This window comes from Lithobates pipiens, unplaced genomic scaffold, assembly GCF_037356315.1.
Source record: "Lithobates pipiens isolate NorthernLeopardFrog02 unplaced genomic scaffold, aLitPip1_a1.2 Scaffold_55, whole genome shotgun sequence".
NCBI lineage: Eukaryota > Metazoa > Chordata > Amphibia > Anura > Ranidae > Lithobates > Lithobates pipiens.
In genome coordinates, this window is record NW_027507877.1 from 767,848 (window position 1) to 794,981 (window position 27,134).

General features: G+C 48.0%; 1 protein-coding gene across 1 annotated transcript in view; it reads left to right on the top strand.

Annotated features, from left to right (window-relative positions):
- Positions 1-27,134, top strand: part of LOC143957706 (hydroperoxide isomerase ALOXE3-like) — a 261,902-nt gene that overhangs the window by 230,335 nt on the left and 4,433 nt on the right. The window contains exon 13 of the mRNA XM_077467399.1: positions 4,689-4,789. Within this exon, the coding sequence (XP_077323525.1) occupies positions 4,689-4,789 (101 nt within the window). The remainder of the gene's footprint in view (positions 1-4,688; positions 4,790-27,134) is intronic.

A 27,134-nucleotide genomic window follows, 5' to 3' on the forward strand; every position in this document is an offset into this window, starting at 1 on the left:
AGAAGTATGATGAGAGGGGTGGCAGTGGAGAGAAGTATGATGAGAGGGGTGGCAGTGGCGGGAAGTATGATGAGAGGGATGGCAGTGGAGGGAAGTATGATGGGAGGGGTGGCAGTGGAGGGAAGTATGATAGGAGTGTTGACAGTGGAGGGAAGTATGATGGGAGGGTTGGCAGTGGAGGGAAGTATGATGGGAGGGGTGGCAGTGGAGGAAAGTATGATGGGAGGGTTGGCAGTGGAGGGAAGTATGATGAGAGGGGTGGCAGTGGCGGGAAGTATGATGAGAGGGATGGCAGTGGAGGGAAGTATGATGGGAGGGTTGGCAGTGGAGGGAAGTATGATGGGGTGGAGAGCAAGAAGTATCTCTGTCCCTGTGGTTTCCCTAATGTGTTCAAATTTCACCTATCAATGACAGGAAAAATTATCAAACTTTCTAAGTATATTCTTTTCGTTAAAATTTTCTTTTGAAATTCTACCCATCCATGGCCCGAATTAGCATTTAAACAGGTTAGATAACTTTTATTATACATGCTATTGTTTCCCCTGAGAAAAGTTGGTGCTCCTTGTTATGCCCATTTCACACATACGGACGGTTCAGATCCACCTGTCAGTGTTTCAGGCGGACCTGAACGGATGCTCCATGTACCTATGGAGCGACGGATGTCAGCGGTGACATATCCGTTGAGATCCGATCCGCTAAATGCAGACGGATGGAAACCCTATTTTCCATCCGTCTGGCAGATCAGATGGAAAATGGTCAGTTTTCATGCGATCCCCCATAGAGGAGAGCAGGACCTGTCATCTGCCGGCTCAGTGGGGATCAACGGAGTGATCCCCGCTGAATAAGCGGAGTCCGTCAAAACGGACATTCATATGTGAAAGAGGCCTTAAGCTGTTCACTATTCCTTGTGCCATTGCCTAAACAAGAACCGCACCCGGCCCCCCACCCTTAAATGTCCGGCCCCTCAGTGCATGTCTGCTGGCTGGCCGGAGACCCGAACAAAGCCATAATTGGCTCGGATCTAGTAACCCAGAAGCGATGTCATGACATGACTTTTAAGTGAAAATGAGAGATTTGGGGTCTTATAGATTACTGTCACAATGGATATTTAAATTCCTTCTGACAGCAATTAAAGTGATCAGATTGTTTTTTTTTTTAAAGGGTCAGTGTAAAAAAAAAAAAAAAAAGAAATAATAAAGAAAAAAAAAAGAAATAAAGAAAAAAAAAAGTAAAACGCCCCATCCCTCCCGCACACAGAAGCCAGCGCAAACATAAGTCGCAACCACAAGTGTAGAGAGTGTTCAAACCACACACGTGAGGTATCGCCACAATCGTTACAGCGAAAGTAATAATTCTAGCAACAGACCTCCTCTGTAACTATAAACTGGTAGAAATGTTTAAAGCATCACCTATGGAGATGTTTAAGTACCAAAGTTTATTGCTATTCCACGAGTGTGCTCAATTTTAAAGCATAACATGGGGGGGGGGGGGGCTGTGTGATGAGAAGGGGGAGCTGTGTAATGTAAAGGGGTCCAGAGGTGCAGGGTGCTATGTAATGTAAAGGGGTCAAGAGGTGCAGGGTGCTGTGTAATGTAAAGGGGTCCAGAGGTGCAGGGTGCTGTGTAATGTAAAGGGGTCCACAGTGCTGTGTAATGTAAAGGGGTCCAGAGGTGCAGGGTGCTGTGTAATGTAAAGGGATCCAGAGGTGCAGGGTGCTATGTAATGTAAAGGGGTCAAGAGGTGCAGGGTGCTGTGTAATGTAAAGGGGTCCAGAGGTGCAGGGTGCTGTGTAATGTAAAGGGGTCCACAGTGCTGTGTAATGTAAAGGGGTCCAGAGGTGCAGGGTGCTGTGTAATGTAAAGGGATCCAGAGGTGCAGGGTGCTGTGTAATGTAAAGGGGTCCAGAGGTGCAGGGTGCTGTGTAATGTAAAGGGGTCCAGAGGTGCAGGGTGCTGTGTAATGTAAAGGGGTCTAGAGGTGCAGTGGCTGTGTAATGTAAAGGGGTCTAGAGGTGCAGGGTGCTGTGTAATGTAAAGGGGTCCAGAGGTGCAGGGTGTTGTGTAATGTAAAGGGGTCCAGAGTGCTGTGTAATGTAAAGGGGTCCAGAGGTGCAGGGTGCTGTGTAATGTAAAGGGGTCTAGAGGTGCAGTGGCTGTGTAATGTAAAGAGGTCCAGAGGTGCAGGGTGCTGTGTAAAGTAAAGGGGTCTAGAGATGGAGGGTGCTGTGTAATGTAAAGGGATCAAGAGGTGCAGGGTGCTGTGTAATGTAAAGGTGTCCAGAGGTGCAGGGTGCTGTGTAATGTAAAGGGGTCCAGAGTGCTGTGTAATGTAAAGGGGTCCAGAGGTGCAGGGTGCTGTGTAATTTAAAGGGGTCCAGAGGTGCAGGGTGGTTTGTAATGTAAAGGGGTCCAGAGGTGCAGGGTGCTGTGTAATGTAAAGGGGTCCAGAGGTGCAGGGTGCTGTGTAATGTAAAGGGATCCAGAGGTGCAGGGTGCTATGTAATGTAAAGGGGTCAAGAGGTGCAGGGTGCTGTGTAATGTAAAGGGGTCCAGAGGTGCAGGGTGCTGTGTAATGTAAAGGGGTCCACAGTGCTGTGTAATGTAAAGGGGTCCAGAGGTGCAGGGTGCTGTGTAATGTAAAGGGATCCAGAGGTGCAGGGTGCTGTGTAATGTAAAGGGGTCCAGAGGTGCAGGGTGCTGTGTAATGTAAAGGGGTCCAGAGGTGCAGGGTGCTGTGTAATGTAAAGGGGTCTAGAGGTGCAGTGGCTGTGTAATGTAAAGGGGTCTAGAGGTGCAGGGTGCTGTGTAATGTAAAGGGGTCCAGAGGTGCAGGGTGTTGTGTAATGTAAAGGGGTCCAGAGTGCTGTGTAATGTAAAGGGGTCCAGAGGTGCAGGGTGCTGTGTAATGTAAAGGGGTCTAGAGGTGCAGTGGCTGTGTAATGTAAAGAGGTCCAGAGGTGCAGGGTGCTGTGTAAAGTAAAGGGGTCTAGAGATGGAGGGTGCTGTGTAATGTAAAGGGATCCAGAGGTGCAGGGTGCTGTGTAATGTAAAGGGGTCCAGAGGTGCAGGGTGCTGTGTAATGTAAAGGGGTCCAGAGGTGCAGGGTGCTGTGTAATGTAAAGGGGTCTAGAGGTGCAGTGGCTGTGTAATGTAAAGGGGTCAAGAGGTGCAGGGTGCTGTGTAATGTAAAGGTGTCCAGAGGTGCAGGGTGCTGTGTAATGTAAAGGGGTCCAGAGTGCTGTGTAATGTAAAGGGGTCCAGAGGTGCAGGGTGCTGTGTAATTTAAAGGGGTCCAGAGGTGCAGGGTGGTTTGTAATGTAAAGGGGTCCAGAGGTGCAGGGTGCTGTGTAATGTAAAGGGGTCCAGAGATGCAGGGTGATGTGTAATGTAAAGGGGTCCAGAGGGGCAGGGTGCTGTGTAATGTAAAGGGGTCCAGAGGTGCAGGGTGCTGTGTAATGTAAAGGGGTCAAGAGGTGCAGGGTGCTGTGTAATGTAAAGGGATCAAGAGGTGCAGGGTGCTGTGTAATGTAAAGGGGTCCAGAGGAGCAGGGTGCTGTGTAATGTAAAAGGGCCCAGAGGTGCAGGGTGCTGTGTGAAGTAAAGGGGTCTAGAGGTGGAGGGTGCTGTGTAATGTAAAGGGATCAAGAGGTGCAGGGTGCTGTGTAATGTAAAAGGGTCCAGAGGTGCAGGGTGCTGTGTGAAGTAAAGGGGTCTAGAGGTGGAGGGTGCTGTGTAATGTAAAGGGGTCCAGAGGTGCAGGGTGCTGTGTAATGTAAAGGGGTCCAGAGTGCTGTGTAATGTAAAGGGGTCCAGAGGTGCAGGGTGCTGTGTAATTTAAAGGGGTCTAGAGGTGCAGTGGCTGTGTAATGTAAAGGGGTGCAGGGTGCTGTGTAATTTAAAGGGGTCTAGAGGTGCAGTGGCTGTGTAATGTAAAGGGGTGCAGGAGCTGTGTAATGTAAAGGGATCCAGAGGTGCAGGGTGCTGTGTAATGTAAAGGGGTCCAGAGGTGCAGGGTGCTGTGTAATGTAAAGGGGTCCAGAGGTACAGGGTGCTATGTAATATAAAGGGATCCAGAGGTGCAGGTTGCTGTGTAATGTAAATGGGTCCAGAGGTACAGGGTGCTATGTAATATAAAGGGATCCAGAGGTGCAGGGTGTTGTGTAATGTAAAGGGATCCAGAGGTGCAGGGTGCTGTGTAATGTAAAGGGGTGCAGGGTGCTGTGTAATGTAAAGGGATCCAGAGGTACAGGGTGCTATGTAATATAAAGGGATCCAGAGGTGCAGGGTGCTGTGTAATGTAAAGGGATCCAGAGGTGCAGGGTGCTGTGTAATGTAAAGGGGTGCAGGGTGCTGTGTAATGTAAAGGGATCCAGAGGTACAGGGTGCTGTGTAATGTAAAGGGATCCAGAGGTACAGGGTGCTATGTAATATAAAGGGATCCAGAGGTACAGGGTGCTATGTAATATAAAGGGATCCAGAGGTACAGGGTGCTATGTAATATAAAGGGATCCAGAGGTACAGGGTGCTATGTAATATAAAGGGAACCAGAGGTACAGGGTGCTATGTAATATAAAGGGGTCCAGCGGTGCAGGGTGCTGTGTAATGTAAAGGGATGCACAGATATAAAGGGGTCTGAATAAGCAGAAGAAATCACTTTCTACTAAAACTTGGTTCTCTACTTCATGACAGGAGTCCCACATTCCTTGGAAAACAGAGCTTCTCTGATCAAATACCTGACAATGGTGATCTTCAGATGTTCTGCTCAGCATGCAGCTGTCAATACTGGTCAGGTAAGAATGATATTACTGGTACTGTCCTTACTGTGTAGGCAAGTAAATTGGCAACCCAGAATCTGAATTGCATAAGTTTAGCCAGTTACAAGCGTTAAAGTGTGTAACGCTATTTTTTTAGGGGGGGGTTGGTGGTGGTGGGGTGGGGCTGGCGGTCGAGAAATAGCCCTTCCCAAACAGGATATTGTGCTAAACCTGTGGGTAATTAATCGAAAAACAAGAACCTTTTGCTAGGTGGAAGAGTGGGTTTGATAATAAAGTTGGCAGTGCCTCCAGCCAGGGCACAGCCTCTATGAACAGGAGGATCCCTTCCTGGGTAGTGATGGCCGAACAGTTCGCCCGGCAGTCGTTTTGCGGCGAATTTCGGCTGTTCGCAGTCCGCCAGTTCGGCGGACTATTGGCGCCGTTCGCCCGGCGGACTTCCGTGTTTTTACTGTGTAAAGGAACTTTGACCTGATGACACATCCATCATGGGGTACAGGACAGCCAATTGAGACATGACAGCACAAGGTCACTTGGACATTCCCCCTAACCTATAAATACACCCGATCCGGTGGCCATTTTACATTCTTTCTTCTGTCACTATAGGGAAAGGTTGCTGTGTGGAGTAGGGAGAGATAAAACGCTAGCTATTTGGTACACAAAAGTTCTTTTCAGGACTGGTATAGGTGTTAGGTGTATATAGGTTTGCTGTGCTACTGATTGTTGCAGCAGCCTGAGTGTCTTTTGTCAGTTTAGAGAAAGGGACAGGACGGTGTGTCTGCTGTAGGGACAGCCAGATTAGTCATCATCATCATCATCATCATCATTATCATCATTAGCTGTTACTATCAGGTCCACAAAAGTGCTATTCCAGTAACCAGTTATCGTTCCAGTAGCCTCTGTTTTGCCATTTTATATAGGGACAGGCAGGAAGCAGTGTGTCAGGCAGTGAGGGTCAGTTTAAACAGTTGCTGTTACTATTAGTTCCACAAAGGTTCTTTTCAGGACTGGTATCAGTGGTACGGTAATAGGCTTGTACACGTATAATATTCTTTCTTCCAAATATAGAAAGAATATTATACTTGACTGCTGCCCTTCTGCTGCAGTCTGCTAATCATTCACAACTCACTTGTTCCACAAAGCTCTTTATCAGGACTGGTAACTTGGTCTGTGTAGGGTGCTACAGTACATAGGGTTGAGTGAGGTACAGTCTGCTGTTCTGTAAGGACCGCTATCGGTCCACAATAGATAGGGTTGAGGTGCACCACTGCTGACCGCTGCCCTATACTGCAGCAGTCCTTCAGCAGTATAGGGACTGACGTACAGTCTGCTAATCAGTCACACACAACCTACTTGGTCCACAAAGGTCCTTATAAGGACTGGTAACTTGGTGAAGGGTGCTACAGTACATAGGGTTGAGTGAGGTACAGTCTGCCGTTCTGTAAGGACTGGTATAGGTCCACAATAGATAGGGTTGAGGTGCACCACTGCTGACCGCTGCCCTATACTGCAGCAGTCCTTCATCGGTATAGGGACTAAGAGTTTTGTCACAGGGTGATTTAAAAAATGACAGGCAGAGGAAGAGGCAGGCCCTTCCGCAGGGGTTGTAGGGGTAGGGCAGGAGCAACAGGCTTGAGCCAAAGTGGGAAGTTGCAGAAGGTGCGTTCAATTACTTTAAAGGACGCACCAGACTTGGTTGAATGGCTCACTCAGCCTTACTCTTCTGCACCCTCCTCATCCTCTCGATCTGCACCCTCTTCTTCACTCTCTGCTATGTGCACCCCCAAAGACACTACCACCAACACCACCACCACCACCACCACATACATTCCGCTTGAGTCACAGGAATTATTTTCCGATCCATATCAAGAGGACATTTCTGATGTGCAGCCACTCTTGGTATTGGATCAGGAGGGGAGGTAGCAACAACCGCTACTCAGCAGTCTGACGACAGTACACAGATCAGCCCAAGGAGGAGGTTGGTCCCCGGTGTTGCTGCCTACTCCGAGATCTCTACTTATAGCGGTGGGGAAGGTGACATCGATGATGACGTGTCTAGTGATGTCACGTGGGTGCCCACAAGAGAGGAAGAGGAGGGGAGTTCAGAGGGAGATATGGACCAGCAGATAGGGAGGAGAAGCAGGAATAACTTACATTGCACAGGAGGGACAAAGCAGACTGCAAATGTATCAGGAGCGAGTCATCGACCATGTACGGTCACATCTGGCGCTCCCAGGACACCGGCACATGGCTCCGCAGTGTGGGCTTTTTTTAACGTGTCCGCTGCTCACAATAGCGTTGCCATCTGCAATCTTTGCAGTCAACGCATTAGCCGCGGTAAGCTTAACACTCACCTAGGGACGACCGCCTTAAGAAGGCACATGAGCAGCCATCACCGAGCCCAGTGGGAGCAACGGAACACACAAAGCCACACTGCAGGCTCTCACCGTCCAGCCTCGTCTTCTACTTCTCCTTCTCCTCTCTCCTCACAATTGTCCTCCACTCCACCTTCCATCACGCCAAGCTCACGTTTTTCTGCAAAAAGGCAGGCTTCCGTGGGCCTAATGTTCGAGCGTAAAAAAATGATGACGCCGGATAACCCTCTTGCCCAACGATTGACGGCTGGCTTGTCAGAACTGATAGCCCGCCAACTACTGCCATATAAACTGGTGGACTCGGAGGCCTTTCGCAAATTTGTGGCCATTGGAACTCCACAATGGAAGGTCCCAGGAAGGAAGTATTTCTCAGAGAAGGGCATCACAGAGCTATATGGCCATGTTCAGCGGCAAGTGAATGTATCTCTGGCACACAGTGTCGGTACCAAGATACATCTTACCACAGACACGTGTGCAAACACGGGCAGGGAAGGTATATCACTTTTACTGCCCACTGGGTGAACCTTCTGACGGCCGTCAAGCATGTAACCCGTGGCACCCGCGTAGATTTGGTTTTACCGCCACGGATTGCATGCAGGCCTGACTCTTCTTCTCCTCCTCCTCCTACTCCATCCTCCTCCCTCTCCTCCTCAGCTGCCTCCTTCTTTTCCGCTGCTAGCGTCTCTTCCGCTGCACCGCTCAAGCTCCCCAGAACCTATTCCACATGCCAGGTGAGACGTTGCCATGCCATGCTGCGTCTGTTGTGCCTGGAAGCCAAGAGCCACACTGGCCCGGCACTCCTTTCAGCTTTGCGTTCACAGGCAGATCAGTGGCTAACACCGCTCAATTTGACAGTTGGTAAAGTAGTGTGTGACAACGGTGCCAATCTGCTTAGCGCATTGAAACATTGCAAAATCACGCACGTGTCATGCATGGCACACGTCTTAAACTTGGTCGTGCAGCGATTCCTTGTCAAATACCCTGGGGTCCAGGACATCTTGCGGCAGGCAAGGAAAATCTCGGCCCATTTCAGAAGATCTTACACGGCCATGGCTCGCCTTGCTGACATTCAGACGTCTTATTTGCGATTGCCCGACACGATGGAACTCAACCTTCTATATGCTTGATAGGCTGCTCCAGCAGAAACGTGCAGTTAACATCTACCTGTATGAACTCTGTGAAAGAAACGGTTCTGGGGAGCTGGCTTTTTTTCACCGCGCCAGTGGCTGCTCATGCGCGACGCATGCAGACTTCTGCGCCCATTTGAGGAGATCACCAAACTGGTCAGTCGCAGCCATGGCGCCATCAGTGACATGGTACCTTATGCCTTCTTTATGGAGCGTGCATTGCGTCGTGTCATTGATCAAGCTGTGGAGGAGCAGGAGCGGGAAGATGAGGAAGTCGCAATGCTGGATGAATTCCCAGGGGGGGCTACTCTATCTGAGACAAGTCAACAACAGGAGTCTGATGAGGAGTCAGAGGAGGATGGTGCCGGGGCGGATGAGGAGGAGCAAGAAGAGCATGCTTTAAACCTTTCTGGGATCCCTGTTGTGCATGGATGGGGAGAGGAGAATGAAGAGGACGACATTATCCTGGATGATGAGCAGGAGCCAGGCCACCACACCGCTTCCACTTTAGTGCAAATGGGGGCCTTCATGCTCCAGTGTTTTAATAGGGACCCCCGTATAAAAAGCATAAGGGTCAAGGACCAGTACTGGGTGGCAACGTACTTGGACCCCCGGTACAAACACAAAATGGCGGAAATGTTACCGCCGTCGCAGAGGGCTGTCAGAATGCAGCACTTCCAGGCCTTGCTTCGAGAAATGCTGCATTCTGCTTTTGCGAGCGCTGGCAGAGGAGCAATTCCCACTCCCAGAGAAGGAGTTGCGGGTACCAATCCAACAGCGCCTGCAAGAAGAGGCCGGTTTGAAGATGTGTTGGTGACTTCAGATATGAGGTCATTCTTTCAGCCGACCCATCGACAGGTGTCATCTGGATTCAGCATCAGGGAACGCCTAGACCGTCAGGTGTCCGAATACATCGGGTTAACAGCCGATGTGGACGCTCTGAGGAGTGATGAACCCCTGGACTACTGGGTGGGCAGGCTTGACCTCTGGCCAGAGCTTGCCCAATTTGCAATCGAACTGTTGGCTTGCCCCTCATCCAGTGTCCTGTCCGAAAGGACGTTCAGCGCAGCAGGGGGGATAGTGACCGATAAGCCCACTCGCCTAGCTCACGACAGTGTTAACTACCTCACATTTCTAAAAATGAATGAGGCATGGATCTCGGAGGAATTCAACACATGTGACCAGTAGACCATGTATATGTCTATAAACAATTTTTTTAATCAAGCACACAGACCTTCTTTCTTCATTTGGCTCACTTCCTTGTCCCAAAAAAGCACACCGTACTATATGCCCCTACCCTCGTCTTTGAAGAGGTTGAGCGGTGTCATATTTCTACTGGGGCTGCTTATGAGGGGATCACACCATCCCTGTGCTGTGCTGACTTTCTCTTGGGGGTTCTTATTATGGGGGGATCACACCATCCCTGTGCTGTGCTGACTTCCTCCTGGGGGTTCTTATTATGAGGGGATCACACCATCACTGTGCTGTGCTGACTTCCTCCTGGGGCTGCTTACAGTGCTGCTGTCAGTGCTGTATATCACGGTGCTGGTGTGAGTGCTTAATGTCACGCTTCTGATGTCAGTGCTCTCTATCACGGTGCTGCTGTCAGTGCTGTATATCACGGTGCTGATGTCAGTGCTTAATGTCACGCTTCTGATGTCAGTGCTCTCTATCACGGTGCTGCTGTCAGTGCTGTATATCACGGTGCTGATATCAGTGCTTAATGTCACGCTTCTGATGTCAGTGCTCTCTATCATGGTGCTGCTGTCAGTGCTGTATATCACGGTGCTGATGTCAGTGCTTAATGTCACGCTTCTGATGTCAGTGCTCTCTATCACGGTGCTGCTGTCAGTGCTGTATATCACGGTGCTGCTGTCAGTGCTGTATATCACGGTGCTGATGTCAGTGCTTAATGTCACGCTTCTGATGTCAGTGCTCTCTATCACGGTGCTGCTGTCAGTGCTGTATATCACGGTGCTGATGTCAGTGTTTAATGTCACGCTTCTGATGTCAGTGCTCTCTATCACGGTGCTGCTGTCAGTGCTGTATATCACGGTGCTGATGTCAGTGCTTAATGTCACGCTTCTGATGTCAGTGCTCTCTATCACGGTGCTGTTGTCAGATGACTCTATCACGGTGCTCGTGTCATTGCTGTATGTCACGCTGCTGATGTCAGTGCTCTCTATCACGGTGCTGCTGTCAGTGCTGTATATCACGCTGCTGCTGTCAGTGCTGTATATCACGGTGCTGTATATCACAGTGCTGCTGTCAGTGCTGTATATCACGGTGCTGGTGTCAGTGCTTTATGTCACGCTGCTGATGTCAGTGCTCTCTATCACGGTGCTGGTGTCAGATGACTCTATCACGGTGCAGGTGTCATTGCTGTATGTCACACTGCTGGTGATCATCTCCTGCACCCTCTTCTTTGCCTACCCTGGTCCCTGACCTTCCCTCTCCTCCATTGCCTTCATGCGCTCCACAGTCCTGAATTGTCAGAACAATTTCCCATATAAAAAAAGAATGCTTGTAGTTGTCGATCCCAGATTCACCTCATACATGTGTTATGTCATTGGCCATGTGGTGGGACTATGTTTGCACAGCTAATAATTATTTTGTGGCTGCAAATTTTACCTATAGGTTTGCGAAGTTCGCCTCCCATTGAAGTCAATGGGGCCCGCCGCAAACTTTCCGTTTCGCGAACTATCGGCCGCGTTCCCGTCGGAAGTTCATCCATCACTATTCCTGGGTAATTAACCAGTAATCTAATCAAAGTAAATGGTAGCAGAAAAAACTACTGCAATCAGTATATAACTGTACCTCTAACCCCCGAAGGAGCTGCTGGTTAGATTTGGGCTTACCGTCACCTTTGTTTCTTCTTCTGGCATGTCTAGGGGTGTCCCGTGGTAAATAGCCCAGTAACTCAAGACTGACAACAGATCCACTTGAATGTATTTTATTTGCAAAAACTCAGTCAATTGAACAGTCTTTCAACTTGGGATCAGAGGGTTGGAAAAGGAAGTTTAGGTACTCTTAGGCCGCGTACACACGGGCGGACTGTTCGCCCAACTTTGTCCGCTGAACAGTGTTTCGGCGGACAGTCCGCCCGTGTGTGGGGCTTTCAGCGGACAGTTTCAGCGAACAGTTTGCTGAACAAGGTTTTTCGGAATTTCCGAAAAACTGTCCGCTGAAACTTGGTTTCAGCGAACAGTCCACTCGTGTGTAGGCTTGTTCGTCAAACTAAGTTCCGCGCATGCTCAGAAAGGATTTACACGCCGAAAGTTGTAATGCAGTGTATAGGACGTTGTATTTTCCGTCCCGTCGTACGTGCTGTTCACGTCATCGCGCACAGTTTCAGCAAACTGTTCGTTCGTCGTGTGTGGGCAAGTCCGTCCATGCTAATTTTGAGCGGACTGTTTGCTGAAACTGTTTGACGGACAAAGTTGAGCGAACAGTCCCCGCGTGTGTACGCAGCCTTAGTGTCAAAGTCCAAAAACATTAAAGAACTTGCTTACTTTGACTGCATCCAGAGAATATCCATTCGCAGCTGGATGATCACTCAAGTTGGACAGTCCCTCTCTCACAAGGTCCAGTAGCCAAGAAGGTGCCCACTGAGGAACAAAGTCTTTGCCACAGACGTTGTTGCAGAACATGTAGGGAAACTAGACTTGAAACACTTGTAGGATACCTGGATCTCTCAGCCTGCTTGGCGATATCCACAAGACCGGATTCTCTCGGTTGCTTCAGCCCTTCCAGGCTCTTTGTTAAGAAAACCAACCTGTACGTGGTGTTCTTCTAAAGAGTCCTCCCCTGGAATGCTTGAAGTACACTGGGTCTCTCCCAAACCGGAGCCGGCACCCAACCACCTCAGAATCCTCCTTATGCCGCGTACACACGGGCGGACTGTATGGCGTACTTAGTCCGTCGAAACACATTTCAGCGGACAGTCCGCTCGTGTGTGGGCTTCAGCGGACTTTTTCAGCGTGCAGTCCGGCGTACTAAGTATTTCGGATTTTTCGAAATTCTGTCCGTCATACTTCGGTTTCAGCGGACAATCCGCTCGTCAGTATGCTAGTTCGACGGACTAAGAATGGCGCATGCCCAGAAAGGATTTACACGGCGGAAGGGTGCTTTGCTGTGTATTGAACTTCCTATTTCTAGTCCCGTCGTACGTGTCGTACACGTCATCACGCAAGCTTTCGACAGACTGTTTGTGCATCCGTGTGTGGTCAAGTCCGTTCAGTGGAAAGTATGACAGACTGTCCGTCGGATTGTATGACGGACTTTCCTTGCCCTGAGCTAGCCAGCCCCGAGACATCAAAGTCGGGTGGATCCGCACCCCAGGCCAGAGCCTTCCTGGGGGCTGGTCAGGAGGACCAGGACCATGAAGTCAGCACATCATAATGGACCGGAACCCCGAACCACGTGACGTCTGCATCTTAAATACCTTCTCCCATAAGGCACAGTGAGAGGGCCAGTCCCACTAACCTGGCTCCGAAAGAGAGTAACTTAAGCGCCTGACCAGACCATAGTTCCACGCCTACTAGAAGAGACAGTGCCCCCTGTGGCCAGGCTGAACATCTCACAGCCCAATCAAACTGATGCAGAGGTCCAATTTAGACAAATTTTACCCAAACCAAACTGTAGTTTAGGCGAGGTTTAACTTTGAAAAAAATACATAGCACGTGCTCTTCAGGAGTCGCCGCTAATCACTCTCCCTGCTTATTTAGACGATGTCCCCATCGTCTGGGAAAGACAGGAAAATGAAACCCAGAAATAACAACTAACGTTACCCAAAAAAAAACCTTATAGTACCTGAATGTTTGGGGTGGGAATGGGAAAAAAGGGAAGGAAAACAATAGTAAAATTTCCACATTGTATCAAACACAGAATTACACATTAAAGTTACCATCCAAGCCTGTCTATCTAACCCACCCATTCTCCCGCGGTTTGATAGATGCTCTCCGGTGAATCCTGGAAAAGAAAAAAAAAACATATATACAGTACTTTACATCTAGATTATTAGAAGGTAGGATTCCATCAATCTCCATGGATTCCTCTCCTCTAAACTCTAAAACCTCTAAAACCATTTTTTTTTTTAACCAGTACTAACTGTTCCCACTCATGCCACCTGGTGGTATGTGTCGCTGAAGTGCAGTCTCTAACTTAAAACAAATGAAATGTTCTTGAAAAGGCGGATAATCCTTTTCTCTGTATGACTGGCTCTTTCTAACTACCCCATAGTTCAGTAGCTTGAAGAAAATTTTGCAAAGAGACAAAAACCAAGAGAAACCCTCCTCGCAAATTTCAAAGTCTTAACTCACCAGTAGGGATGAGCCGAACCCCCCCCCCCCCCCCAGTTCGGTTCGCACCAGAACTTTCGAATGGACCGAAAATTTGTACAAATTTTAGAACCCCATTGAAGTCTATGGGACTCGAACGTTCAAAATAAAAAGTGCTAATTTTAACGGCTAATATGCAAGTTATTGTCCTAAAAAGGGTTTGGGGACCTGGCTCCTGCCCCAGGGGACATGGGTCAATGCCTAAAATGTTTTTAAAAACGGCAGTTTTTCCGGGAGCACTGATTTTAATGACAATTAAAGTGAAAAAAAAAGTAAAATATTCCTTTAACCACTTCCCGACCAGCGCACGACGATGTACGTCGACAGAATGGCACGGGCAGGCATATTGGCGTACATGTACGTCCAATATTCGTTGCCGCCGTGCCATCGGGAGCGCGCCGCCGGCGGCGCTCTCCCGCGCTGGTCGGGACCCCCGTGAGTCAGGTCGCGGGACCCGCGGACTCGATCGCCGCGGGCATCCCCGCGATCGTCTCACGGAGCGGCCGAATGGAGGAAATGCTGTATAAACAACATTTTTCCATTCTGCCTAGCAACTAGTGACGCTGATCTCTGCTCCATGTGATTGGAGCAGAGATCAGTGTACACTAAATGAAAGTCCAACCCCCCCACAGTTAGTAACACACCCCTAGGAACACTTAACCCCTACACTGCCACCCACTGGTTAACCCTTTCACTGCCAGTGTCATTTACACAGGAATCACTGCATTTATATAGCAGTGATTACTGTATAAATGACAATGGTCCCAAAAATGTGTCAAAAATGTCCGATGGGTCCCCCACAATGTCGCAGTCACAATAAAAATCGCAGATCGCCGCCATTACTAGTAAAAAAAAAATAATAAAAAATTATTAATAAAAATGCTATAAAACTATCCCTATTTTGTAAACGCTATAACTTTTGCGCAAACCAATCAATAATCGCTTATTGCGATTTTTTTTACCAAAAATATGTAGAAGAATACGTATCGGCCTAAACTGAGGGAAAAAAATTTTTTTTATATATTTTTGGGGGATATTTATTATTACAAAAAGTAAAAAATTATGCGTTTTTTTCAAAATTATCGCTCTATTTTTGTTTATAGCGCAAAAAATAAAAACCGCAGGGGTGATCAAATACCACCAAAAGAAAGCTCTATTTGTGGGAAAAAAAGGACGTTGATTTTGTTTGGGAGCCACGTCGCACGACCGTGCAATTGTCAGTTAAAGCGACGCAGTGCCGAATCGCAAAAAGTGGTCTGGTCTTTGACCAGCAAATTGGTCCGGTCTGAAAGTGGTTAAATATGGTGCCTGGGGGGTGTCTGTAGTATGCCTGTGAAGTGCCACGTGTTTCCCGTGTTTACAACAGTCCCTGCACAAAATGACATGAAAACAGTCATTTAAAACTGCTTGCGGTTTTAATGTCATGTCTGGTTCCGGCAATACAGATGAAAATCTAGGAGAAAAAAATGGCATGGGTAGCCCCCCCTGCCCATTACCAGCCCCTTTGGGTCTTGTACAGGTATTAAGGGGAACCCCGTAACCAAATTAAAAAAAGGAAAGGCGTGTGGCCCCCAGGCCCAATATTCTCAGAACAGCAGTATACAGGTGGTGCAAACAAGACAGGGACTGTGTAGGTTTGTTGTGTTAAGTTGAATCTGTTTGTAATTTTCAACTGGTACATTTTTAAAGTGTAGCTCCAGTCAAAAAAACTATTTTTAAGCTTTTTGGAAAACATAGGGAAGGGTTATCACCCCTGTATAATTTTTTTTTGCTGTCTGTCTTTTTTCATCTCACTTTCTGTTGTCTGCTTCCGTTTGCAAGTAGGAGACGTTTGTAAGTTGGATGTTTGAAAGTAGGGGCCTGCCCTATATGCTCTGCAGAAATGGGGGCCTAAGGTGTTGGTGTTGCCACAACACTGTAAGCCCTCAAGACTCTTGGTGGGCGCTGGAGCGCCCTGCTGTGAACGATTATATCAAGAATTGTAATTACATGCCATTGTTGGACAGTGGTAGAAAAATTGGGCCTTTGGTTGTTGTAGTGGTGGTGCTGGTGCCACAACACTATAAGTCCTCAGTTACTCTCGGTGGGCGCAGGAACGAACCCTGCTGTGAAATATTATATCAAGAATTGTAATTAAACGCCCCTGTTAAAAAGGGGCTGAAAAATTGGGCCTTAGGCACTGGTGCTGGTGCCATGACACTGCAACCTCTCCCAGAAACTCTATTTGGAGTGCAGGAATGATCCCTGCTGCAAAGCATTGCATTAAAAATTGTAATTACATGCCCCTGTTAAACAGGGGCTGAAAAATTGGGCCTTAGGCACTGGTGCCATGACACTGCAACCTCTCCCAGAAACTCTATTTGGAGTGCAGGAATGAGCCCTGCTGCAAAGCATTGCATTAAAAATTGTAATTACATGCCCCTGTTAAACAGGGGCTGAAAAATTGGGCCTTAGGCACTGGTGCCACGACACTGCAACCTCTCCCATATACTCTAGTTGGAGTGCAGGAATGAGCCCTGCTGCAAAGCATTGCATCAAAAATTGTATTACATGCCCCTGTTAAACAGGGGCTGAAAAATTGGGCCTTAGCCAGGGGTGGTGGCACCCAGAACCAAAAATGTTCTTCCAAGATATCAGAAAGATCATTGAGGAGGAAGAGGATAGTCAGTCAACATAACAGGACAGTCACTCAGCATCAGCATAGTCAGTCTTGAAGGGATGTGACATTTAAAAAAAAAAAATATTTGGTTACATCAGCTTCAGGTGCTTGGTAGCTGGTGGTGATCCAAGACTGATTCATCTTTATGAAGGTCAGTCGCTCAGCCGAGTCGGTGGACAGCCGCACCCTGTGATTGGTTACAAAGCCACCAGCAGCACTGAAGGTGCGTTCCGAAAGAACGCTGGATGCAGGACCGGCCAGTAGCTCAATTGCATAATGTGCAAGCTCTGGCCAGTGATCCATCCTAAAGACCTTGCCCCTAGGTATTCCTGCACCATCTAAATCAGACACTGGCAATGGTTGCTGGAATCGATCATACCTTGGGGCTGCGGACTTAAAAATTGTCTGAACGCATCAGTCAGACGGCCACCTTCTCCACCGCTCCTTCTGACCGAAGCCTCAGCAACATGTTGTCCAGGACCAGGAGTTTGTAACCTCCCAGTCTCTGAGAACGCATTGCACAGATCTTTTTGCAAGGCCTCCCGGAGATGTCTCATCCTCTGCTCCCTCTGCGACAGCAAGATAAGGTCGGCAACCTTACCCTTGTACCGTGGATCAAGGAGAGTGGCCAGCCAGTAATGGTCCCTCTCCCTGAACCGAAGAATACGAGGATCCTTCCGCAGGCTTTGCAGGATCAGGGAGGCCATGCAGCATAGGTTAACTGAGGCATTCGGTCCGGAGTCCTCTGGTCACTAAGGACAACATGATCCGCAGCCACCTCCTCCCAGCCACGTACAAGTCCACAGGTTTCTTGGGACAGTAAATCATCCCTAAAAGACTGCTGCTACTGATGCTAAGTGCCAGGCTTCACCTCCATGCTGACACAATCCTACTCCTCCTCCTCGTCCTCTTCCTGTGTGATGGGTGGGATGCCCCACTGGCGTGGTGAAAAAACCAAGCTCCCCTGACCCTGTCCTGGTTCCGTAGTCACACAGGTACTCATTAATGGCCCTCTGCTGCATGTGCAGCCGCTGCAGCATGGCCAACGTTGAGTTCCACCTGGTGGGCATGTCTCATATAAGGAGGTTCTTGGGCAGGTTCACCTCCTTTTGGAGCTCAGTCAGCCGAACACTGGCATTAAATGATCGGCGGAAATGCACACAGACTTTCCTGGCCTGCCTCAGGACATGTAAGCCTGGGTACCTGCCCAAGAACCGCTGCACCACCAGGTTAAGGACGTGAGCCACACAGGGCACATGAGTCAGTTGTCCCTGTCAGAGGGTGGAGAGGAGGTTGGTGCCATTGTCGTAAACCACCATTCCTGGCTTAAGCTGGCATGGCGTCAACCACCTCTCGGCCTGCCCCTGCAGAGCTGACAAAATATCTGCCCCAGTGTGGCTCCTGTCCCCCAAACAAACCAGCGCAAGCACGGCATGGCATAGTTTTGCCTGCGTACTTGCGTAGCCACTTGAACACCTATGGAGCACCGCTGGTTCCAAAGACAAACACTGGAAGAGGCCATGGAGGAAGAAGAAGAGGAGGGGGTGGAGGAGAGAGGTGTGTCACAACCAGTAGTAGCATTTTGGAGGCGTGGTGGCGGAACAACCTCCAACCCTACTGCACCTTGTCCTGCATCCTTCCCAGCTGCCAGACGAGTGACCAAATGGGCCGTGAAAGATAGGTAACGTCCTTGTCCATGCCTGCTAGACCATGAGTCAGCGGTAACATGCACCTTACCGCTGACCACCCGCGAGGCATGGACATTGCCTTCCACATGCCGGTAGAGAGCCGGAATCGCCTTCCATGAGAATGGCGTTCCATGGCGTTTGGGGACCTGCCACTGAGGAACCGCACATTGCACAAACTCACGGAAGGGGGCCGAGTCTACCAACTGAAAAGGCAGCAGTTGAAGTGCTAGCAATTTAGCCAAGCTAGAATTCAACCGCTGGGCATGCGGATGGCTGGGAGTGAACTTTTTTTGACGGTCCAGCAGCTGGGGCAGGCAAATTTTCCTGCTACAATCGGACATTGGTGTACTGCTAGAAGAGTGCCTGCAAGTACTTGGCTGTGACATACCTAATTCTACAACTTCATTCCTCTCAGTGCAGGTTTCAGAGAGGACTGAAGGTCTAGTGGGATTGGAGATGCCAGCTGATGAGGAGCAATGAGTGGTCCTCTTTGTTCTTTGGTGTGGGTCTTTAAGGTACGCTTGCCAATGAGCTGCATGGCAGGTCAACATATGTCTGGTCAAGCATGTGGTGCCCAAGCGGCTGATGTTTTGGCCACGCGAGAAACACTTGAGACATATGTTGCAAATAGCAGCTGTGCGATCTGATGCACTTGTCTCAAAACAGGACCACACCAAAGAACTTTTGGAATGACGTGCAGAGGCAGCGCCCTGCACAGGCGGAGCTCTGAGGTGTGATTCAGTTGGTGTGCTGCCCCTAAGATGGCCCTCGGAGGGCATCCTGCCTCATTGGAGATGTGCCTCCTCCTCCTCCTCCTCTCTCCTACCAGGCACCCACGTGGAGTCAGTGACCTCATCATCCCCTCCCGCTTCATCACTGGAGCAAACCTGGCAGTATGCTGCAGCTGATGGAACATGACTGCCAGATTGCTGTCCTTCTTGAGCATCCCCTCTCTCTGCGCTCATGCTACTGCCTTCCTCTAGCTGGGTATCCTCATCAGAGCCTTCAAAACGCTGGGCATCCTCCTGGAGCATGTACCCAACACTGTGCTCAAACAGTTCGGGGGACTCCTCAGGAGGACGTGGTGGGTCTAGGGAAGGAGTGACTGATGCTATTGAGATGAGGGAACGATGAGCCTGGGTGAGAGAGGATGAGGAGGGCTTGGTCATCCACTCTACCAAGTCTTCGGCGTGATGAAGCTCAACACGTCCTGCTGCCAAAAAATAAGGACAAGTGTGTCCCGTGGCCACATGCTGATGACGATGCACCGCGTCCACGACCAGCACGGTTGCCTCTAGACACAGAGCCTGCTTGCCCTCTTTTATTGGGTTGTCACTGTCTGCCTCTCCTTGTTGGCATTCCATTCATAGTAATGGCCTGAAGGGAGATGGGAAAACCAGCAACTGGGTAGCTTTAGGTGCACAATGAGCAGATGACACAGTACACCGACTGTAATTACTGCAGCTGCCTGCCTGTGTTACAGAAACAGAACAACACCAGCAATAAGGGGTAGCTTCAGGTGTATACTGTGCAGGAGGCACACTACACCCACTGTAAATGCTGCAGATACCCTTTATTGCTGCTGTTCTGTTTCTGTAATACAGGTATCTTCAGGTGTATACTGTGCTGGAGGCACACAACACCCACTGCAACAGCGCTAGGTTTCCAAGCAACAAAGACACTGTCCCTGTCTATCCTGCTCTTTCCTTGATCACCGCAACATACTACACAAGGCCGCCGCGCTGGCGGCCTTATATAGTGTGGGGCGTGTACTTAACCCCCCTGAGCTATATAATGTGTAGGGTACCTCTGCGCCAACTGGTTAAATGAAGAAATGAAAAGACCGCTGCGTGCACTGAAAAGGGTTACTCCTACCCAAAAAATGGCTATCTGTATGTGGTAGTGCCACACAGTATATAGAGAAAATAAAAGAAAAGGGAGAGAAGTAGATGAGAGCAAGTGATAGTTCACTAGGATGGAAACAAGAAAAATTAGATAGGGATGTAGAAATGGACATATGCTGTGAATACGTTGTATCAATGGTCACCTCTTACAGCTAGCATATACGTAGGCGTGATATAAACCAAAATAGTACTAGTAACAGTAATCCAAACTGAGTGAAATCTGAATGCTCATGTATAATAAAATAAAGCTCAATACGTATAAAAGAAAGTGCCAAGTGTCAAAACTTATATGTGCAAAAGTCGCAAGAAAAGCATCTATATAAAATAGCCGATACCATAAAAGTGCCAAGTGTCAAACCTTAAATGTGCCAATGAAAAGTCACACAAACATATATAGCAGCAAATGAACATAGATTAATACTCTATACAATATATGTATTTCATTGTGCAAACACTGCAAGCAGCAAAAAAAGTCAAAGAATAATACATAAAAATTAAATAAATTGCTGGTGCTTTAAATAGTTGAAAGGATCAAACAAGCAGTCCATAAAGCTGAGTGTGCAAATTCTGCCAGTGCAAACTTCAACAATATTGCAAAATCAAGTGTTGGTGCTTCATAAATCATGCAAACACAGGAGTGTGGTAATCCTTTCTTCCCTCCGTCCGGTGGGTGAATAGGTGTGCCCTTACCTTACAGCTGTAAGGTTACAGCGTAATCACAATAATAATAAGAGTCTCCTTGCGTCCCCAACTGTGACACCGGGGTACACAACACACACAAGGACAGACACAGGAGATCCTACAAGCTGCGCCTATCAGCAGATATCGCCATCGCAAACACTATCTAATAGTACAGTGATGTTTGGCCCTCTGGTGGCCTAGGATGGATATACACCGTATTCCAATCATTTTATTATTGAAGATCCTCTGGTGGCTAAGTAAGGAACTGAAGCTGTCTGATATACCTGATGTGCCTGTTTTTAAAAGTTCTGAGGTGAGAGTTCTGGGTGCATAGAGTTTCCTGTGTTTAGATGAACATTTTTCTTTGCACCATTTAGTGAACGCATCTGATGTTATTGAACGAAGATTTTGGGACTGATTTTTGGGACTGTTTTTTATGCATTTTTATTTTTTTATGCACTCATATTAATTTTTGTTTTAAGCATGTAGCACTTTTTTAGTAACATTTGGGTTGTGCAGGACCACTCTATATTTATAATTGCTATTGTGGTATTTTGTGTAATATCAATATACAGTGCCTTGCGAAAGTATTCGGCCCCCTTGAACTTTTCAACCTTTTGCCACATTTCAGGCTTCAAACATAAAGATATAAAATTTTTATTTTTTGTGAAGAATCACCAACAAGTGGGACACAATTGTGAAGTGGAACGAAATCTATTGGATATTTTAAACTTTTTTAGCAAATTAAAAAACTGAAAAGTGGTGAGTGCAAAATTATTCGGCCCCTTTACTTTCAGTGCAGCAAACTCACTCCAGAAGTTCAGCGAGGATCTCTGAATGATCCAATGTTGTCCTAAATGACTGATGGTGATAATTAGAATCCACCTGTGTGTAATCAAGTCTCTGTATAAATGCACCTGCTCTGTGATAGTCTCAGGGTTCTGTTGAAAGCGCAGAGAGAGCATCATGAAGACCAAGGAACACACCAGGCAGGTCCGTAATACTGTTGTGGAGAAGTTTAAAGCCGGATTTGGATACAAAAAGATTTCCCAAGCTTTAAACATCCCAAGGAGCACTGTGCAAGCCATCATTTTGAAATGGAAGGAGTATCAGACCACTGCAAATCTACCAAGACCTGGCCGTCCCTCTAAACTTTCAGCTCAGACAAGGAGAAGACTGATCAGAGATGCAGCCAAGAGGCCCATGATCACTCTGGATGAACTGCAGAGAACTACAGCTGAGGTGGGAGAGTCTGTCCATAGGACAACAATCAGTCGTACACTGCACAAATCTGCCCTTTATGGAAGAGTGGCAAGAAGAAAGCCATTTCTCAAAGATATCCATAAAAAGTCTCGTCTAAAGTTTGCCACAAGCCACCTGGGAGACACACCAAACATGTGGAAGAAGGTGCTCTGGTCAGATGAAACCAAAATCCAACTTTTTGCCCACAATGCAAAACGATATGTTTGGCGTAAAAGCAACACAGCTCATCACCCTCAACACACCATCCCCACTGTCACACATGGTGGTGGCAGCATCATGGTTTGGGCCTGCTTTTCTTCAGCAGGGACAGGGAAGATGGGTAAAATTGAGGGGAAGATGGATGCAGCCAAATACAGGACCATTCTGGATGAAAACCTGTTGGAGTCTGCAAAAGACCTGAAACTGGGAGGGAGATTTATCTTCCAACAAGACAATGATCCCAAACATACAGCAAAATCTACAAAGGAATGGTTCACAAATAAACGTATCCAGGTGTTAGAATGGCCAAGTCAAAGTCCAGACCTGAATCCAATCGAGAATCTGTGGAAAGAGCTAAAAACTGCTGTTCACAAACGCTCTCCATCCAACCTCACTGAGCTCCAGCTGTTTTGCAAGGAAGAATGGGCAAGAATTTAAGTCTCTCGATGTGCAAAACTAATAGAGACACCCCAAGCGACTTGCAGCTGTAATCACAGCAAAAGGTGGCTCCACAAAGTATTAACGCAAGGGGGCCGAATAATTTTGCACGCCCCACTTTTCATTTTTTTATTAGTTAAAAAAGTTTCAAAAATCCAATAGATTTCGTTCCACTTCACAATTGTGTCCCACTTGTTGGTGATTCTTCACAAAAAATAACATTTTTATATCTTTATGTTTGAAGCCTGAAATGTGGCAAAAGGTTGAAAAGTTCAAGGGGGCCGAATACTTTCGCAAGGCAGCTGCAATGCACTAGCACTTTATTGCATATTTACACGTATAATGTTTTTCTGAAATTATTGGTTAAGTGCACTTTTTTGCTTATTCACATATTTATGTACCGTGTTATAAGAGTATTATTACCTCTTTCTCTTTTTCCTTTATATATATTTTATATATATATGTATTTATACACTGGTTTATAAGAGGAATATCACCCCCTCCTTTTCTTCATATACAATTTTTCACCTGGAATTAGTAGCGCGAAGGCTTCACTTATTAATACATTATAAACCGCCCCTGCGGCAGCAGGCGAATGCCCGTGTCAGTGAGCATAGTACTAGGCAGCTGTATTCCTGCGGGAACCCTTCCAAGGGGCATCCTGGGTCCTGATGCAGGCTGCATACCTGGAGCACGGTACATCCTCAAAAACTTTTTCTCCAACACTCAGAGAAAATATCAACTGGTCTTTCCTCCTTCCGCAGCACACTCTCACACAGTGCCTCGTGCAGGAAAGAACAACTCGGACTCCTCCCACTGGGATGCTTGTGTTGTGCAACTTTGCGGGCTTTTCGGCAAGGGCTCCACCCATGCTTATGCACCTCAGTGAAAGTCCGAGTAAAGATGGCGCTGATGGCGCAGTTCAAAACACAAACCTCTGTCCTTGCTTTACCACGTGTACAGTTCTTTTGTGAGGTAACAGTAAAATCCCGGATGAGCCCCCACATGTAGCACTAACCCCCAAAGGAGCTGCTGGTTAGATTTGGGCTTACCGTTACCTTTGGTGTCTTCTTCTGGCGTGTCTAGGGGATGTCCCGTGGTAAATAGCCCAGTAACTTGAGACTGATAATAGATCCACTTGAATGGATTTTATTTGCAAAAACTTAGTCAATTGAACAGTCTTTCAACTTGGGATCAGAGGGTTGGAAAACAGAGTTCAGGAACTCTTAATGTCAAAGTCCAAAAAACATTAAATAACTTGCTTACTTTGACTGCATCCAGAGAATAGCCATTCGCAGCTGGATGATCACTCAAGTTTGACAGTCCCTCTCTCACAAGGCCTAGCAGCCAACAAGGTGCCCACTGAGGAACAAAGTCTTTGCCACAGACATTGTTGTAGAACATGTAGGGAAACTAGACTTGAAACACTTGTAGGATACCTGGATCTTTCAGCCTGCTTGGCGATATTCACAAGTCCGGATTCTCTCGGTTACTTCAGCCCTTCCAGGCTCTTGTTAAGAAAACCAACCCGTCCTTGGTGTTCTTCTAAAGAGTCCTCCCCTGGAATGCTTGAAGTACACTGGGTCTCTCCCAAACTGGATCCGGCACCCAACCACCTCAGAATCCTCCTTAGTTTCCTTGCCTCGGGCTAGCCAGCCCAAGACATCAAAGTCGGGTGGATCCGCACCCCAGACCAGAGCCTTCCTGGGGGCTGTTCAGGAGGACCAGGACCATGAAGGCAGCACTAGAGATGGCTTTGCAGTTCGCCCGGCGGTTGGTTTGCGTCAAATTTCGCGTGTTCACGATTTGCCAAACCGGCGGACTTTTGGCACTGTTCGCCCGGCGGACATATGCGTTTACATTGTGAAAGAATTTTGACCCATGATGACACATCCATCAAGGGGTACAGGACAGCCAATTGAGACATTTCAGCGCATGGACAATTGGACATTCCCCCTACCTTATAAATATACCTGATCTGGCAGCCATTTTACATTCTATCTTATGTCAGTGTAGGGAGAGGTTGCTGTGTGGAGCAGGGACAGACTGTAGTGACACAAATCACTGGCTATTAGGTCCACAAAAGTCCTTTTAAGGACTGGTATAGGTGTAGTACAGTATATAGGGTTCAGTGCACTGCTGTGCTGGTGATTGCAGCTGTCTTTTGTCAGTGTAGGGACAGGACGCTGTGTGGAGCAGGGACAGTCAGATTAATCACTAGCTATTACTGTTAGGTCCACAAAGGTCCTTTTAAGGACTGATATAGGTGTACAGTATATTGGGTTGTGATGCACTGCTGCTGACTGCTGCCCGATTCTGCAGTTGTCTTTTATCAGTGTAGGGACTGAGGGATAGTCTGCAAATCACTAGCTACTAGGTCCACAAAGGTCCTTTTAAGGACTGGTATAGGTGTACTATTTGGTGTGCAGTATATAGGGGTGTAATACACGTATAAAATACTTGCACATATAGAAAGCATAGTATAGTGCATTTCCTCTGTGCAGCATTGTGACTGCTGAGCAGTTCTGCAGTGATACTACTAAGAGTGACAAACACAATAAAAAAAAAGTATTATAACTGGTGTGATAGAACAGTGGCCCCCAAAAATGACAGATTGAAGCGGGTGTTATATACCTTATTCCACATACATACGGCACTTCTCTAGAGACTTTTGTCACAGAGTCATTTAAAAAATGACAGGCAGAGGAAGAGGCAGGCCCTTACGCAGGGGTGGTAGGGGTAGGGCAGAAGCAACAGGCTTGAGCCAAAGTGGCAAATTGCAGAAGGTGCATGCGATTACGTCAAACGACGCACCAGACTTGGTTGAGTGGCTCACTCAGCCTTACTCTTCTGCACCCTCCTCATCCTCTCGATCTGCACCCTCTTCTTCACTCTCTGCTGTGTGCACCCCCAAAGACACTACCACCAACAACACCACCACCACCATATACCCTCCGCTTGAGTCACAGGAATTATTTTCCGATCCATCACAAGACATTTCTGATGCGCAGCCACTCTTGGCATTTGATCAGGAAGAGGAGGTAGCAACAACCGCCATGCAGCAGTCTGACAACAGTACCCAGATCAGCCCAAGGAGGAGGTTGGTCCCCAGTGTTGCTGCCTACTCCGAGATCTCTACTTATAGCGGTGGGGAAGGTGACATTGACCATGACATGTCTAGTGATGTCACGTGGTTGCCCACAAGAGAGGAAGAGGAGGGGAGTTCAGAGGGAGATATGGACCAGCAGATAGGGAGGAGAAGCAGGCGGAACTTAGATTGCACAGGAGGGACAAAGCAGACTGCTAATGTATCAGGAGAGAGGCATCAACCATGTAGGGTCACATCTGGCGTTCCCAGGACGCCGGCACATGGCTCTGCAGTGTGGGCTTTTTTTAACGTGTCCACTGCTGACAATAGTGTTGCCATTTGTAATCTTTGCAGTCAAAGCATAAGTCGCGGTAAGCCCAACACTCACCTAGGGACGACCGCCTTAAGAAGGCACATGAGCTGCCATCACTGAGCCCAGTGGGAGCAACGGAACCCACAAAGCCACACTCCAGGCTCTCACCGTCCAGCCTCATCTTCTACTTCTCCTTCTCCTCTCTCCTCACAATTGTCCTCCACTCCACCTGCCATCATGCCGTCCTCACGTTTTTCTGCAAAAAGGCAGGCTTCCGTGGGCCAAATGTTGGAGCGCAAAAAAATGATGATGCCGGATAACCCTCTTGCCCAACGTTTGACGGCTGGTTTGTCAGAACTGATAGCCTGCCAACTACTGCCATATAAACTGGTGGACTCGGAGGCCTTTCGAAAATTTGTGGCCATTGGAACACCACAATGGAAGGTCCCAGGAAGGAAGTATTTCTCACAGAAGGGCATCCCAGAGCTATATGGCCATGTTCAGTGGCAAGTGAATGTATCTTTGGCACAAAGTGTCGGTGCCAAGATACATCTGACCACAGACACGTGGTCTAGCAAACATGGGCAGGGAAGGTATATCACTTTTACTGCCCACTGGGTGAACCTTCTGATGGACATCAAGCATGTAACCCGTGGCACCGATGTAGATTTGGTTTTACCGCCACGGATTGCATGCAGGCCTGGCTCTTTTCTCCTCCTCCTACTCCATCCTCCTCCCTCTCCTCCTCGGCTGACTCCTCCTTTTCCGCTGCTAGCGTCTCTTCCGCTGCGCCACCCAAGATCCCACAACCTATTCGACATGCCAGGTGAGACGTTGCCATGCTGTGCTTCGTCTGTTGTGCCTGGAAGCCAAGAGCCACACTGGCCCTGCACTCCTTTCAGCTTTGCGTTCACAGGCAGATCAGTGGCTAACACCGCTCAATTTGACAGTTGGTAAAGTGGTGTGTGACAACAGTGCCAATCTGCTTAGCGCATTGAAACAGGGCAAAATTACGCACGTGCCATGCATGGCACATGTCTTAAACTTGGTCGTGCAGCGAATCGTTGTCAAATACCCTGGGGTCCAGGACATCTTGCGGAAGGCAAGGAAAATCTCGGCTCATTTCAGAAGATCTTACACGGCCATGGCTCGCCTTGCCGGTCAGACGTCTTATTTGTGATTGCCCGACGCGATGGAACTCAACCTTCTATATGCTTGATAGGCTGCTCCAGCAGAAACATGCAGTTAACGACTACCTGTATGAACTCTGCGGCAGAAAAGGTTCCGGGG